The 16366-nt window shown below is 41.5% G+C and overlaps 1 protein-coding gene across 1 annotated transcript in view; it reads right to left on the bottom strand.

The window, feature by feature from the left end:
* BMPER (BMP binding endothelial regulator) overlaps window positions 1-16366 on the bottom strand; it is a 149388-nt gene that overhangs the window by 99463 nt on the left and 33559 nt on the right. The window contains 3 exon segments of the mRNA XM_010007753.1: window positions 12571-12653; window positions 13475-13565; window positions 15084-15166. Of these exon segments, the coding sequence (XP_010006055.1) occupies window positions 12571-12653; window positions 13475-13565; window positions 15084-15166 (257 nt within the window).

Raw genomic sequence — 16366 nt, 5'->3', positions numbered from 1 at the left:
CGCGCACGGAGCGGAGGGCACCGCGGGCCGGCGCTCACGCACGCACCCGGGGCACTTTTCACGCGCCCGAGTGAGATGCATGTGCGTGATGCACCGCACACACCACGCAAACACGCGCACAGATGCGCGTGCTGCTTCTGTGCGCGCGTAACAGTCATTGAACCATAGAATGGTTTGGGCCGGAAGGATCTTAAGGTCATCAAGTTCCAGCCCCCCTAAATGGGCAGGGACACTTCCCACCACCTCCAGCTTCCCTGGATAACCCGTGCCAGTGTCTCACCACCCTCACACTTAAATAATTTCTTCCTGATATCCAGCCTAAATCTCTCCTCTTCCGGTTTGAAACTGTTACCCCTCATCCCGTCGCTACAGCCCCTTACAAAAAGCCCCTCCCCAGCTTTCCTGCAGCCCCTCCAGCTCCTGGAAGGTGCTATAAGGTCTCCCTGGAGCCTTCCCTTCTCCAGGCTGAACAGCCCCAACTCTCTCAGGCTGTCTCCATAGCAGAGCTGCTCCAGCCCTCTGGTCACCTTCATAGCCCTCTGGACTGGGGGGGTTGGACGAGATGATCTTTCAAGGTCCTTTCCAACCCCTAGGATTCTGTGACTCACAGCTCCATGTCCTTCTGATCTCGAGGATGCCAGGACTGGACACGACTTACACTAAATTTTCCACTCAGCTTCCAAGCCATTACACAAGATGTTACTGTAAAATTTGCCAGTATTTGTTCTTAAGTATCAAAACAGTAGATTACAGATGCAGGACTCAATCTATCCCTGAGTTAACACCACTCGAGTGAACCTCATTAAACCAGGAAATCATGGGTCATCCGGGATTACATGAAAAACAGCTTTGGTTTTCAAAATTCTGAGACAGCCCATAGCAATCTCCTAAGACAGCAGTCTGCCATTTTAACAGTTCTAGCAATAGGTGATAAAATTATGCAGTGGACATAATTAGCTTCTCATTTTCATTCCACTCAACCCAGCCCCCCAGATTCCATTTTTACAAACAAAGTTATCTGAACTTTATCATAGAAAACCACATTCATTTGAATATTTGCAACCTTTCAAGTTCAGCACTGTTTAATTCAGATAAGAGGAGGAGACATTGAGTCTCAGGGAAAGCATGTTTAAAAGGGCTAGAACAAACTTCTTCCCTAGGGCCAGGGTTTCAAAGCCAGTGCTGTTAAGAGTTTCTCACTCAGCTATGAGCTGGTGGTATTCAGCACTATCTTATTTGCGGCTGTTTAGATTTTGGAATCAAAAGCTAAAACTAAAGGCACAACCATCAGCTACCATGTTTGAAAATTTCCATCCTGTTCCTTTTCATTGCTTTCTTTTCTGCCCTGAAATGTTGAAACTTTGAGTCTTCAATTTTTAAAAAAAAACACAACAAACAAAACAAAAGAATTTACTCTCTGTCAACAGGCTGGAGAGAAACCTCTTGATAGTCTTTCATAGCACTGACATGTACTTAGTCCGGTGTTCTGGCTGTTGAAGACAGATTGTCACACTCCTACACATTTTCAACATATTGATTCTTATTTATTAAACCAGTAATTTCACAAGTTATTATAGAAGACTAAATTTTACCTAAATTACTGTTCAGCACTGGGGAAATGGGAAAGCTGAGTTTAATACATTTGATAACACGCACTACCCAGATGTAGTGTGCCTGCATCATTTTTTATTAGTTATATTAAATTGTTCTTTATTCTGTAGTTGAACCACAAATATGCTTGTTGGGATTACAGAGATTAAAATTTCAGGCTATTCTGACTGGGCATCTGTGGTGTGCTACATTTTATTTTAGTTTTCCTTCCATGGGCAAGTGTCACCCCTAGGAGAAAGTCTTCTATCTGATAAAAGTTGATAGGAGTTTCAAATTAGATTTTAGAAATTATTTTTGTGATACTGACATAAAGTTCCTACTCTCAGTATGATTGGTTTCCTTTGCTTGCAAGAGCACAAATACTGTATAAATCCTGAACACCAGAAATTATGAATTCCTGTCTTGCTTTTACTTTCATCTGCCCAAATTCAGGACACATCTTATGCATGCTTTCCCACTTTAAACAACACAAGTATTTAGAACAAGATAGAGTTCAAAATGAAGGAGAGATGAAGGAATTTGTGGGCAGCTAGAAATTGCAGAGATTTATCTCTGTACCATTGGGTTTTCATGGACATGCTGGTACCTTCTCTTGTTGTAGCAGCTCCAGGGTCCCAGTGCATTTGAGCCCTGCTTGCTCCTCTTGGAGCACTGCACACTTTACACATTGTTTTGCAATCACTACATCATGAAGGAAAAAAATTACTCCTTAAGCATGACTTGGCTCTGCTAAACCTTGTCAGATCCTGAGAAGGGAACATCCTCTCTGTTCAACACCCATTGCCCTGTATGAAAAATCAGACAGGAACCAAAAATGTATTATTATCAGAGTATACGGGGCTACTCACTAAATTCTGAAGAGCAGTATGAGGGGACAAACAAGCAAAATCCAAGTCTGCTTTGGGAACTTTGCCACCTTCTCTTTCCGTAAGTTTGAAGAAAGTCTGAGATAAAGGATTTCCCAGAGACTGACAGCAATGAGAGGCAGCTGGATAAGATATTTAGAAATAGAAGCACAGGCACTCATTATGCAAAACTGCAAAAAGTAGTTTTGGTCATTAGATGTATTAATAGTACCCTTATTAGCTTCTTGTCTGACTCAGAGAAATAAAAAAAAAACCTAAAAAACAAACAACAATCTCAGGGGAACAACAGCAAACGTGCTACACAAGTTGATGATATTTCTGTTGATGTACAAGCATGTTTCTTCTCCCTCCAACCCCGTCGGCCCTCAAATTAGACTGTAACTTGCTTCTCATTTTATATAATTGCTTGCCGTTACCTCTGCTGCCCCGAATACTCAGGAAGCAAGAATGTGTCCTCCAAACACCATAAACACTAAAGCTTCAAGCAATGCCCATTTGAACACAGCGTAAAACCCCACAGCCCATACTTCATGAGGCAGAGCTATTACTGCTGACCACAAGGAATTTAACAACACCATAGGGAAAGGAAAAGCCTCCCTGGCTTGGTTTCCACCAGGTGTCAACTTTTATGAGTCCTATTCCCATTTAGCTACTTTATAAAATGCTCACTGTGTTAGAATCAGGTTCGCAGTCAAAAGGACAAAGTCACAGTAGCAGATGCTGTGCAAGTAGTATTGATAAGATATTTTACACGTGCATGTCAACTACAAAGAGCAGTGGATAGTAGAAGCTATAATAAACATAGGGTTTTCCCTCCCTGCACAGCTCCAGACATGTACATACTTATACTTGCTTAAGTGGAGCACTAAAAACTTAGACGGGGGAGGAATGGTAATTGCAGGAACCTTGGGGAATTCAAAAAACTGACCTCAGAAGACAGAGAACAGGGCAGTTCAGCTGGCTGCTGAAAGAAAACATAGTGCATCAGCAACTGAGATTGCCAGGAAGAATTGCTATTCAGCTGCACCCAGGAGAAGGAAAGTTATGCAGCAACTAGGAGAGGAGGCAGAGAACAGACTGAGCACTGAAAAGCACAAAATCCTTATATTTCCTGGAATTCGTTCTTTTCACATACACTGGCTCACTTTAAAAATTTTGTTCAGCATGTTGAATACTTGGGTGCAAGGCAGAAGATGGTAAAAGGAACAAGGTCTTAGAGCTGAGGCCAGCTCTGTTTCTTCCTAGGATGAAAGATACTATTGGCAAGGGCACATTAGCTTCTGTTCTACTCTCAGAAAACTCTTGCTGCTGTGTTCTGGAAAAAGAAAAGAAAAATAGGAAAGGAACCACACAAAGCATGCAAGCTACTCAGATTCTTTAGTGTTCAGATGCCTCAAACATCAGATCTGAGCCTACTGGAAAGGTGAACTTTGCACTTGCAATTGCATTGGTGATAAAGAAATTTCCCTGTCAGTTATTTTAGCACAAGATTTGAATAATGATGCTAAACTCCAGTTTAAAATAATAATAGTAATAAACCATTAAAACCCCCACAACCCTACCCCCCCACACATCTGCTTTCTGTAGAAAGACTCAATGCTTCATTACAAAGCTTCTGGCAGAGAGATGAACACTTCTTGCATTTTCAATGAAGCTGGGAATTGTCAAGTTTAATGGTGTTCTAGTCATGTTTGGGACAGAAGTTTAGGTATCATGAGAGTGTGACTTCCTGGAAAAAAAGCAAAGACATTCAGGACATTTCTATCACTAAAGTTAGAAAGTGTTTCTAAGGGCTCAAGTTTTGTATTTAAGCACCTATGGTGGAAACTGTGGGCTTACATCCCACAGCTAATTCTAACCTTGAGTTGCCCACAAGGATTATTGCATGTTTCCTTCAGATTGATGTACCCACAGCAGAGTGCCAAAGATGTTAGGATAGTTTGGCTTCTAGTCAAATTTTATTTCTGACAGGGTAAAGGCAGAATAAGTAAATCACTGTCATGTCTCAAGGAACTTTTTTTCTTTTCTGTTTCCCATGTCTGCTTTGACAGCCACTGAATTATTCTGCCTATCCTGCTCTCAACCTGAAAGGATGAGTGGTATGAAAAAGTTACAGCCTGTCACAGTACTGAAAATAATTTCCTGGGTATTATTTTTCTCCCCTTGACTATCCAATGCATTTGTCTCTTATTAAACAAGGTAATAAAAGTAATACATATGTGCTATGTGTTAACATTTTAAAAGTTGATAGAAACTTGCTCCCTTATCAACACAAAATGCTTCCATGGCAGAAAACAAAAGCAATGCTGCAGAATGCAGTGGAAAGAGCACAGAGAATTTAAGCAGAGTAATAGCAAGTGACGATGGAATTTGGCAATCATGCTGCATCTGAACAGTAATTCAAACTTAATGATCCCAGTTTCACTTTACATCTTCTACAAAAGACATTAAATATGAACAAAGCCAATGGCTACAGGACAACTACATTAAAAAATACGGTACCCAAAGTGATGCAGAGGTCAGACCTAGGAGAGAGGAAAAAACTAAAAACCCAAAGCCCCACATGTAGCAAGGTACTGCCTCCAATTTTTGCTAAATTTGGGGTTTTTTTCCTTTTATTTGCTTTTGAAAATCAGAGAAAGGAAAACAAGTAGGTGTTACACAGTAAGTTAAGCTCTCCTGTGTAAACTCATTTAGCAGTATTGTGCATACTAAGACATCTTCCCTCAGAACACAGAAGGCTGTGTGCAAGTTTAAAATCATGAACTATTGTTATCGGGTAACAACTCTCAAACCTGCAACATCCAACTTTATTTAAACTGAAAGGGTGACAAACATGAAAGCTCAGCACTCCTACTCTTCTCGAGCCTTTCCTTCATTGTAACACCAGCCTGAAGGGCCTTGGACTCTTCATAAAATGTTTGGCGAGGACAGGCCCTGTTAATTGACAAGCTATTGGTTTTACTGCTTCCTACCACAACTTGTGGGAATCTTTTAGACCCAAATCAATTCTGCGCACAAGCGCTCCCACGAGATGCCACACGCATTCCCATTTGAAGCCACTTACAAGAAGTGCTACAGCAGACTCACATAAATCCTTTGTCTTCTCCAGACACTTCTGAAACCACATGCAACCCTTTCATCCCCTGCTGGCCAGCAGATTCTCTGTTTATTTGTTTGTTTGCTTACTTTAACCATGCTCTTTGTTTTCTGCCATCTTACTGCTTTGCTTTCCCTCCAAGACAGTTGCTTGCCTTTGCAAGGAGTGAGTTACAGCAGAGATGTTTGCAGTCTTCATGGCAGCCCAATGCCAATAAAAAATAGTCCTCTCCTCAGAGGCTGCCTGTTAACAGCTCTCCTTTATTGGTAAAGCTCTGTGTACTTAATTCTTCTTTGTCAATAAGAACAATCAATCACAGCATGTTAATTGGGCAAAGTTTAACTAGAGAGGGGACAAGCAGCTGACAGCATAAGCTCTGTTCCTTTGCTCTTAAGAATGAGAGCAGCCTACACTTGAGGTATAAGCCTTTATCATCACCATTTAACAGTGGTCAACTTGTGCTTTTTTTCTTTTTATTTTTTTTTTATATATATATATGCTTTAGGGATGCAATATCCACCCTGCTCTATGCATTCATTTCCTTTAGATACTAAGAAATCCTGGACACTTTTTCTCTGTACTGCAAGAGGCTGTTTATGCAATGCACAGTTGGGGAGGGCTGTTAATCAGCATTTACTTAGGCCTTTCATGTACCCAGGAAGTTTTATGCCTTTCGTGGCTGCTAGTATCACCTAGCTCATTATTTATCACAATATCATATTGGATAATCAAACTGGAATGACAGTCTCTGTCTAAACAAGAGCCTTATAAAGGCAGAGGTCCTTCCTCCAGTTCCTTAGCATTTCCACTCTCCTTTTCTAGCAGGAAAAATTCCCCACAGAAATCTGCCAAATCACCCTTTTTAGCTTTCTTCACATTCTTCTTCCACGCTGTCTTCCTTTTGGGGACATGTCCTTATGATATAAAGCACAATGGGCACTCATCTCTGGAGGCCCTAGGTGCCATCTCAGAAACAATAGCAACTGTGTAGTGCAACCTGTGTGAAACGATGGAGACGGGAGAACATCTGAAAGTAGATCCCTCTGACTGCACAGCCAGAGGAGCACAGACCATGCTGAAGGGGAGAAGGTAAAATTTGAACTGAATCGGGCAGAAGGGGTTATCTAAGGGGTTTGAGCAAGGGAGCAAGAGAAAGATATTGCGTGTTCTGGGTCCACGATCCTTAAAAAGTCACTTCAATCTTCAGGAAGTTTCTCAATACCTCTACTTCCCTGGAAATGTGCCAAAACTGTGCACAGTGTCTTTCTGCACAGAAAGACTCCATCAATCCTCACCAAAACTAAAAGATTAAAGGTTTCTGCAGCCTGAGCTGTGGACACACTTGGACAAGCTGAGCTAGGAAGTTTCGCAGGTAAGAGAGATGCAGGATGAAATTCAAATATCCATGAAGGGTTGAAATGAGACCTTGCAGGAGAAAGACAGCTTCTAAAGCCAGAGATTTAAAGTGCTTATGAATAGAAATAATTTACACTTAATAATTACACTTGCATTGCTACTCAAGTTTATCTGTATTTCAGAAAGCCTGTGATTAATTTTATTTTTAACTTTAGTCCATGACTTCAATTAAAATTATGAACTTCTTCTATTCTACTGAGAAAATTTTTGCATTTTTTGAGAGAAATCAAAAGAAAAATTAAAAATAGCTATGCCTGTCAATGAGAGAAAGGAAAAATCCTCCCTTAGTTTTCTAAAATTATTTTTTTTAATGACTAAACTATTATTGTTTAACTTTGCTATTTCCAAAATGAAAGGAATTTAATATTTCAGACATGGCACATGTACTGTACAACCCCCATGAAAGCCATTATACTTTTTGAAGTCTGAAGAAGATCAGATAAAAAAAAAAGAATAAATTAAAGGACACTGTTATGTATCTATGCCACATTATTTTTCTTGCTGAAGCTCAGCACATAGCAAGTCCTTGCTCTTCCACACCTACCTGCACAGCCATACTTCTTCACTTACCTGGAAGGTTGTGTTTTTATTAGGCTATCCAGAAAAGCAATCTTTCTAGCCTTGCAGAAAATTTGCAGACAAACTTCTAGGGGTTCCCAGAAGGACACAGCACCCCTATTCTGATGTTTACTGCTCTTCATTTGCATCCACTCATAAGACAACCACTTTTATTTATGCCACTAACTTTGAGAAAGTGAACACTGCTCCTATCAAAAGACCAGCTCTTTGCTTTTCCACACCTGATGACAATTCTTTGTTTCCCAGCCCCAGAAGAGGGGGCATAGAGTGTCTGCTGAAGTTTGGAACTGAATCAAAGCAGCCGGAGTGCACAGAAATTTGGGGAGATCAGCATTTGGCACTGCACTGAGGATGGAAATTAGAATTTGGACATAGCTTCTGCTACCAGGCTTCACTGAGGATTCAGTTAAATGCATGTTCCCCTGAGGTTCCCTGTAGTCTGGAGTAGCTCCCCCACAGTGTGTTGTGGTGGGAATGTATTTCAGCAGCTCTCAATGCCTGTTAAAGCCAAAGCAGTATCAAGGTGCTTTATCACCCAGCTGACTGCAGGGGTAGGATCCATCTCAGCTATCTTCAGCCATCTCAGAGGCCAGGGAGTCTGGTAGGCTCCCCCTGTAGTTCGTTAAGAAAGATAGGCATCTGCAGAGAGTAATCCATCCCACCTCCCTCTCTCTCTCCATTAACTGAAGAGGAGCTCAGATAAGTAGTTCAGATCAGACACATTACTTCTGAATGGCTGGAGCTAGACAAGATGAATTCCAACCTCAGTGTCCAAAACATTAACACATGTAGTTTCTCATTACTTATCACAGTTGCAGTGTCTGTTAGTCATTGATATAGAAGCAGATTTTCTCAGTGTGATTTCCTTTTCTTTGTGCAAAACTTCCATCTTGCAGCTTTTGCACCCTAGCACTCAGAGACATAAGTGACAAGACATTTCCTGCACAGACCCACAAGTACACCTGCAGACCAGGAGCTGCGTGTGTCTTGAGTTCCCCTGGTCACGCCTGAGCAGTGGTGTGAAAGCCCCCAGTGATGCAAAGGAGATTGAGCAGAGGTTGCTTGTAAATTGAGCACTCCAAGCACCCCAAATCCCTGTTGTGGAAGAGCAGCTAAGAAACCAGTATTGCTTTTAGGAAATGATGCTGCTTGGGGATCAAATGCACGTGACCGCCCTGATGACAGCCATCCCAGTGACATGTCTCCCTGCAGGACAGACGGATGGCGTGACCCTTCCCATTCCCAACCAGGCCATCCCAGCAATGCCATAATCCAGCCTCCAGCCACCTCCCTGCAGGGGTGTGGAGGAAGAGGAGGCCTGGGCTGCGGCGTCTCCATCGTGCTGCGCGCTCTCAGCATGGTGGTACCTTGTACCACCACATGCCTCGCATGCCAAAACGCGCAGCGCCCATGGTCTGGGCAACAGCGGCGCGAGTCAAAAGGGGCTAGTTATGAGTTTGGATACTACCATTTAAAGATAAGCTTCTCCATGGTTACAGCTCTCACGCAAGGTCACTTGCCTGCCAAACCTCCTCTCCTCCTTCCCTGGATCTCTCTCCTTCCCCCTCCACTATTTATTTTTTTTCCAAACGTCTTACATCAAAAGAGAAAATGAAAACACTGGAGATAATCACAGTCTGACTATTTTAATGCAGGCTGTAGGAAAGGAAACATGTAAGCCAAGTGCTCTCACTGTGCAAGCAGAAACACACACTCGACCTCATAAAAGTAGTATCTGAGAAATAACACTTGATTAAAGCAGCTAGTCCTTCATTTAAGTAGGTGCTTATGGTAGGGAAAATATCCAAGGTTTCTCTAGAACAGGCTGCTGGCCTATCACAAAGAGCAGAAACAGGCCAGACAGATGAATTATTGCAAGACAGCTGGGTTTCAGCCGGGGTGCGAGGAGATCCCTATTATCCCATCCACCTTTCTTACACAAACGCCTCTCCCCAGAGAAACTGAGTCATTAAAAGCCAGCTCGTTCTCTCCTGACAGGCAATATGCATTGAGTGAGACGTGATACGATTTCACTTTCAGCAAGAAATCTTAGTCGCCCCAAGGAGCAGCTCGCTCAGGAGGGCAGTAATGGAATACAGGGCCTTTCATCTCCTCCTCGCAGTCGCAAGCACAGCCTGGCTCAGTAGCAACCCAAAAGTTATTAGCTAATGTGTTGTTTTGGTGGCCTACATAGAATGAGTTTGGTGGGTTTGGTCTGGTTTTCAGTAGAAGACATCTAGAACCTCAAGTGGTGTTAAACAGAAACTGTATCAATGAGCCAAGCGTGCAGGACAGAGTGAATTGCCCACATGTAGCCATGCCATTGCTTCCCCTACCCTTTGGGAAGCCTCCCCATCAGCCAATCTGTTTAGCCAAGATGAGGATCCCCAACTCTTCAGATCTCCGTTTTGTCCTCCTTTGCACAAGCAGTGCATGTTAAAAACAAGAACAACAACAACAAATGTTAACAACCATTTTCTGTTCTTTAGGAGCTCAACAGTATCCAGGAGGCACTGCTTTGAGCTGAAAATACCACAAACATGAACTACCAGAGAGCTTACCAAAGACTGGGCTCCACAGTCCAGGCCCGCTGAAGTGTGCTGACTTTTAAGTGCATGATTTTGCAATGGTAAAATTCCTTTTTTTAAGTAATTCCATATTTTAATAAATTTAGTGAGTGCAAGATAACCGTACATCTCTCCAGGAAAACAAACCACAACCATTACTCTCTACTTTCTTCCTGCACAACACTGCCTGTGGTCCCATCCTGAGCTACCCGTAGGACAGTGATGGCCTACAGAGTCCAGAATGAGTCCACCCTGAGAAAAGCTTGATCCCAAGTAAAATGCAGAATTCACCCTGAATTGAGAGTGGCTTGAATCCTTACACCACCCATCAAAATACCTTGACAATAATTTGTGCCACTTCCTCTGCCAATTTTCCACGGAAGACTTGCTAAGTAGTTACAATCTGAAATCCCACAAGAAATCTAATCTGGGGTGAGGAGCAACCTTTCATCTGTTAAAGCCTGCACAAGTTACAGCACATCACACACAAGCTGGTTCATATCACAAGGCATGACTAGATAGGTATCTTTAAATAAGACATCCACCAGCTGCTTATCTAAGAGATTCACTGGGAATCCATTCCCAAAAGGGAAAGGATGTAAAGGAGGCAGCAAACTGCTATCACAGCCCTGAGGATGCTCCCATTATTTACTTCAAATTTAAATTACATAGGATTTAGCATGGGCCTCAATTCTGAAGGAAGGGGGTAAAAAAAAGGCATTGCAGAGAGAGGGAGGTGAGGTGTGGCTTACACAAAGATATAATTTATTTTGCTGTTGGTAACATTCAGAATTAGAGCTTGACATTTTATACAGATGTCATCAACATCCAAAACCTTCATACTGTCTTTTTCAGAAAGAATCATTAAGGTCTTGCTTGAGGCTTTAAATGTCTTACTATCAGTAGCTGATGCATTTCTTTCTCTAACATAGATGAGACTGTTAACTGTCAAGGAAAGACCATCAGGTCTGACCCTATATTCCTATATTTCTTTACGTGGCTCTCCCCAGATATCTTCCTGCCTCCCATGCTCTTCTTGGTACGGTTGCTTTTGTTATTTAAGGAACAAAGAAAAGTTGATCAAGGAGATACTGGCACACCAACAACTGGGCAACAGGCAACATCTGCACAGTACTTAGGAAAGAGCAAAGACTCAAGTGTGTCTCCACAAACTTTACAACCATTAAGACCTGCCTCCTCCTGAGGAATGTGACTAAGGAAAGCAGGAGTGTAAAGCTACTGCTTTACAACTGAAGCTGAAGTGAAAGGGGGACCCACCAAATAGAGAGGGAACAATGTTCCTCAGCCTGGGACTGAAGACTTAGCAGAGCAGGGGCCTAGGGTGTATATCACTGGGACACATGGGATATCATATTTTCATTACTACAGGAATAAAACTAAAACAAACAAACAAGCAAAAAAGCTCAACCAAAAAAACCAAAACTAAACCTTGACCTGAGCAGCCTCCACAGGAACAATGTGATGATTTAATGTACATTCATTTTGCAAATTGGCAGGATTTTTTCCCCACAACAGTCCAAGTTCTCTGCAGCAGCTTCATTAAACGTGTGCATCTATGTATAAATACATGTTGATTTTTGAAGTCTATCCTCCTCTCCTATCTTTTTTATTTTATTTTCATGATGCAGGAGAGTTGTGCCTGGTACTCTTAAAACTCTAGGCATTCTACTGAAATGTAAAGTTCCTCAGCCTTGCATTTTCTGCTGATAACAAGCCCATCGATTGCAACAAAAGCAGCAATTTGAACTTTGCATTTTACAGGTCTCACAGATCACACCAATGAAGTCAAAGTTATCTGCCCCAACTCTTACAGCCTTATCTCTTAACGTAGTGGAAGCGAAAGAGAAGCCTGTGCTCATTACCTAAAGGATGCAATTATTATTTCCTCTCCACATTGTTGCTAGTCAAGAATAAAATCCAGGATATGACCTTTTCATTAAGCATCAAGCCAAAATTCACCTGGGACAGCTAAGGAGACTAATCTCATCCTTTCACTCAGCAATTCAGAGCAAAGGCCCTTGCCATGTACAGCTGAAAGGAACCCTCGTGACAGATTGCTTTAAGGAAACATACAATTAATGTTGATCAATAGATGAAACCCCAAAAGCCTTCTGTTTTCTCCTCCATGATGCCATCACAGAAGAAGCATCACCAACTTAATACATTGACCTTCTCCCAGATATCCTGCTCTATCTGTGTACAGTGTAAGGTCACAAAAAATATGTCAGACTCAGAATATTGAGTGTTACAATATATAGGTGCAGAAAAACCTTCAAGAGAAACCCGAACTCCAAAAGAAGAATGCATAATACTATTGAATTCCTTATAATTTTTTGCTTTGTTATGGCAATAGTAACGTGCCTTTTGAAGTTCATACAGGGAGATACAATGCCAAAAGGCAAATACTTACAATACAAGAGCACTTGGTACATTTATTTCCTTCAGGCCTAAATTCTTCTCCTTCATTGTAATGTCTCCCTTCAAATATACAACCTGGAAAACAGCATTTGAATGAGTTGAGCTCAGGATTGCATGCTGCCACTTCACTATAACACACCCCACCACAGGACAATATGAAAAGCAAATCATAACATCCTACCTGATACAAAATCACTTCAGAAGCCTTTACAAAGGCCTTGAGAATCCCAAAAAAATCTTTTTGGGGAAAGAAAGCAAGCTTCTTTAGAAGATAAATTTGCACCAGTGAACTTAAGGCTAAGTTAGGTCTTCCATTAAAAGTGGCTTTGAAACACTTTCCTGAGCTGTTTGCTCATTAATGCTGACTTACTCCCTGCATTGATATCAGATGTTGGCAGAAATTATAACACTAGAATATAATAAACCCACCACATCACAACAGGATCAGTGAGTACCTACAAAATTTATGTTAAAATCAAATTAGCCTATCAAACCATGTTAATTTGCCACTGGGCTTCACGAAAGCAATCTATCCCCACTCCCCTTCAAAAAAGTGAGCCTCCTTTTTTAGGATTACTCTTATACTTCTTCTAACAAATTCCCAGCCATCAGCCAGGCAAATCCAGATGACAGACCCTCTGAAAAAATGCCATAAATATATAAGTGTATATTGCCACAGGCTGTTACCTATGCATCTCCTATCTGCATGTCCTCTACTAAAAAAAACCACAAAGCATTCTCTTCTTGTGTCATTTAGTGCATTGTGAGCCACTGCCCCAGGTTTTAGTAACTTGTCAAGTACAACAGAGACCTTAGAGGCAAATTCCCAGGCAATGATGGTTATCATTAGAAAGACAGTTGCACAGGTGGAACAGCATCTTCCCATGAAATCTCACCTGGGCACACAGGACAACACATTCCTGTGAGTTTGGTAGGGTTTTTGCAATGAACAACACATTGTACCTCTGACTCTACTATCACTCCTTCCTGAAAAAAGAAGCAGATCAGACATGTTCATGGTTAACATCGTGATTGCTTTAACAAGCAAAAGTCCACAATTACTAGGGGTACAATTAAAGCTCAGCACATGCCGCAGAGCACTGGATTTCAAAACCTCTTTTCTTTCTGTACCTACTCCCTGGCGTCAGGATTGAGGTTAATCCACAGTTAAAAAGAGTCACTTGAGTCTCCCTGACTCCAGACACAGGATTTGCCTTAAAATGCATCAGGTAAGAAACCAAGCATCTCCTTAGGAAAAGGAATCTTGCTTTATCAGGAATCCTTAGCCTCAGTAATCTGCCATGCAGCTCTGGTGAAAACAGGCCAGACACAAGGTATTCTCATCTCTCTCTCTCCTTGGAGGAAAAAAGACTTAGAAAGCAGATAACAGCATCTTGTTCTGTAGAGGGGAGACGCTTATCTTTGATGCTTTGCCTGATAAGTATTAGTAAATTAACATTTCCTGTACTTGTTGTTCAAGAAGTCAAGAGTCCTCCTGAACAAATCTGGGTGTGAGGATTTGTGCACAAAAGGCTGCTACTGTTTTGCTGCTTGTAGCTTTGCACTTGGAGGCAAGGGAAACACTTTTTTAAATGTGTGGGTCTAGGGTAAACAGGATCACCCACCTTTGCATTTAGACTCTGAAACAGGCAATAAAGAACTGCTCCTTCCACATCTCTAGTAGTGACCAGAGTATCTAAATTCAAGCAGTATCTTCATTAAGTGCAAGGATACAGAATACTACTGCTCCAACATCATTTTTCTCAATGCAGTTTAAAAACATGGGTGGGTTTTGTAGAGCAGAAGTATCACGGTAAACAAGAAAAATCTTGAAATCCTTTTCTCCTGCTTTTTTGTTTACTCTTCATACTCATTCATTTCTCCTCTTTCCAATACCCGATTCTGAGTAGCTGCCTGAGTGTTATTAAAACTGGATCAAATTATCAGCAAAAACTGCAAATCTGTCCACAACATAAAGTAAAATTACCTACATAACCACTTGGTTTGTAGCAGAAAATGGACACTCTTGCAACTGTTATGGTTGCACATAAGTCATCTACTAAGAAAAACACTGTATTAACAGCACAGTAGCCCAGAAAAATAAGATTTGGATGAGGCTTTCTCTTAAAGAACATCTCAGGTAAAATCCATGAAAACATACACACAAAAGTGTCCGATTACTAAAATAATAATTTGTATCTCAGAAAAGGCTTAGTGTGCTGATAAACAAGGACTTAATTCAAGGCCAAGACAGCAGGAAATAGCAGGGCTGTGGACATCTCCTTCAGCAATGTTTGAGTACTCAAGTGATAAAAAAATCTATCATTCTGAATGTTTGGTTATAGTTGGCCACATCTGAGTGGATTTAAACTACTTAAAAACACAAATTCTCTATTGTGCTTTGGGCATAATATATTTTGGGTTATTTGGATTGAATAAAAAAGGTTCAAAATGTCATGGGAAAAGCTGAAAACACAATTACCATGATTCTGATGACATCCTTACCTGGCACTGGTATGTAACACAGGGATTGCTAGGATGTTGCCATTTCATAGAGCTGTTGTATGTATTTCCTCCGAAATTGCAATCTAGAAGGAGAAACAGATGCACATCAGTTGGGCTGAGCACAATCACCCTGTGGAGACTGCTGATGAAGATCACAGAATCAGAGAATTGTCATGGTTGGAAAGGACCAACTGTCAACACACACACACAAAACAAAAACCAAAACCAAAACAAAAATAAACCCAAACAACCCCCCCCCCAAAAAAAAAAAAACCCAAACAAAACAAACTAAAAAACCCACCCAAAACAAAAACCAAACAAAATACAAGAAAACAAGTAGATCACATCACCTCAGCCACTAGTGTATGCCCTGAAGTGCCACAGCTACAAGTTTCTTGAATACCTCCAGGGTATGTGACTCAATCACCTCCTGGGCAGCCTGTTCACTTACTCATTCAGTATAGAAATTCTTACTAATATTCTAGCTAAACTTCCCCTGCAGAGCAGCATCCTAAATGCAACTCATCCTCTCCTCTGAGTTAACAGAAGAGGTAGAGCTGTGAGTTGGGACTGAAAAACGGGATCATGCCCTGGGAGGGCTGGAAGCAACCCCCACCTCAGATGTCTGTGCATGACTGGTCAAACTCCTTTCAAACTATGATTGTTCAAGAGAAACCAAAACTGGTGACAATTTACCTATAAATGGATGTCAGTGACTATTCTGCTCTCCATTCAAGAGCTGCTCAGCCACTCATGCACTGGAGGGAGAGAGGGAGGAGAGAGAGTAAGAGGAGCTGGAAACGTTCATCATCCAGCCTGGCCATGTTATCCTCATCCATTAACCAAAACCCCTGGAGAGCTCTTCAGCCAATGCAGCTCAGTATGGACGCACTAACATCAGTAGAGCTACTCCTTCTTCATACCTTCCTCGCTTTCATGACAGAAGGGATCAACATCCACATACACTAAAAGCCATCAGGCTGTTCTATGTGGGTGGTGAATCTCTGAGCAGGGATATTTTGGAGTCCCACAGGACTTGGCTTTATACGTCTTAGTGTGTTATATGACAACTTTGTTAACAGAAAATAAGCTGGTGTGCCTGTGCACAGGATCAGCAAGCATTTTATGTGCAAAATCAAGTTTCATTGAGCTGTTTGGAAAAAACCCACATTAATTTCCACGTTTTTTATTACATGTTCCTGCTAATTTCCTTCCCACTCTTTCACTGTTTTCTGGTTTTTTGCGAAAAGGAAAACCAAAAAGGAACACAAAGAAAAGAATAA

The sequence above is a fragment of the Chaetura pelagica genome, unplaced genomic scaffold, assembly GCF_000747805.2.
Source record: "Chaetura pelagica isolate M959 unplaced genomic scaffold, ChaPel_1.0 scaffold502, whole genome shotgun sequence".
In the NCBI taxonomy this organism is placed as follows: domain Eukaryota; kingdom Metazoa; phylum Chordata; class Aves; order Apodiformes; family Apodidae; genus Chaetura; species Chaetura pelagica.
This window is presented reverse-complemented; position numbering and strand designations above follow the sequence as displayed.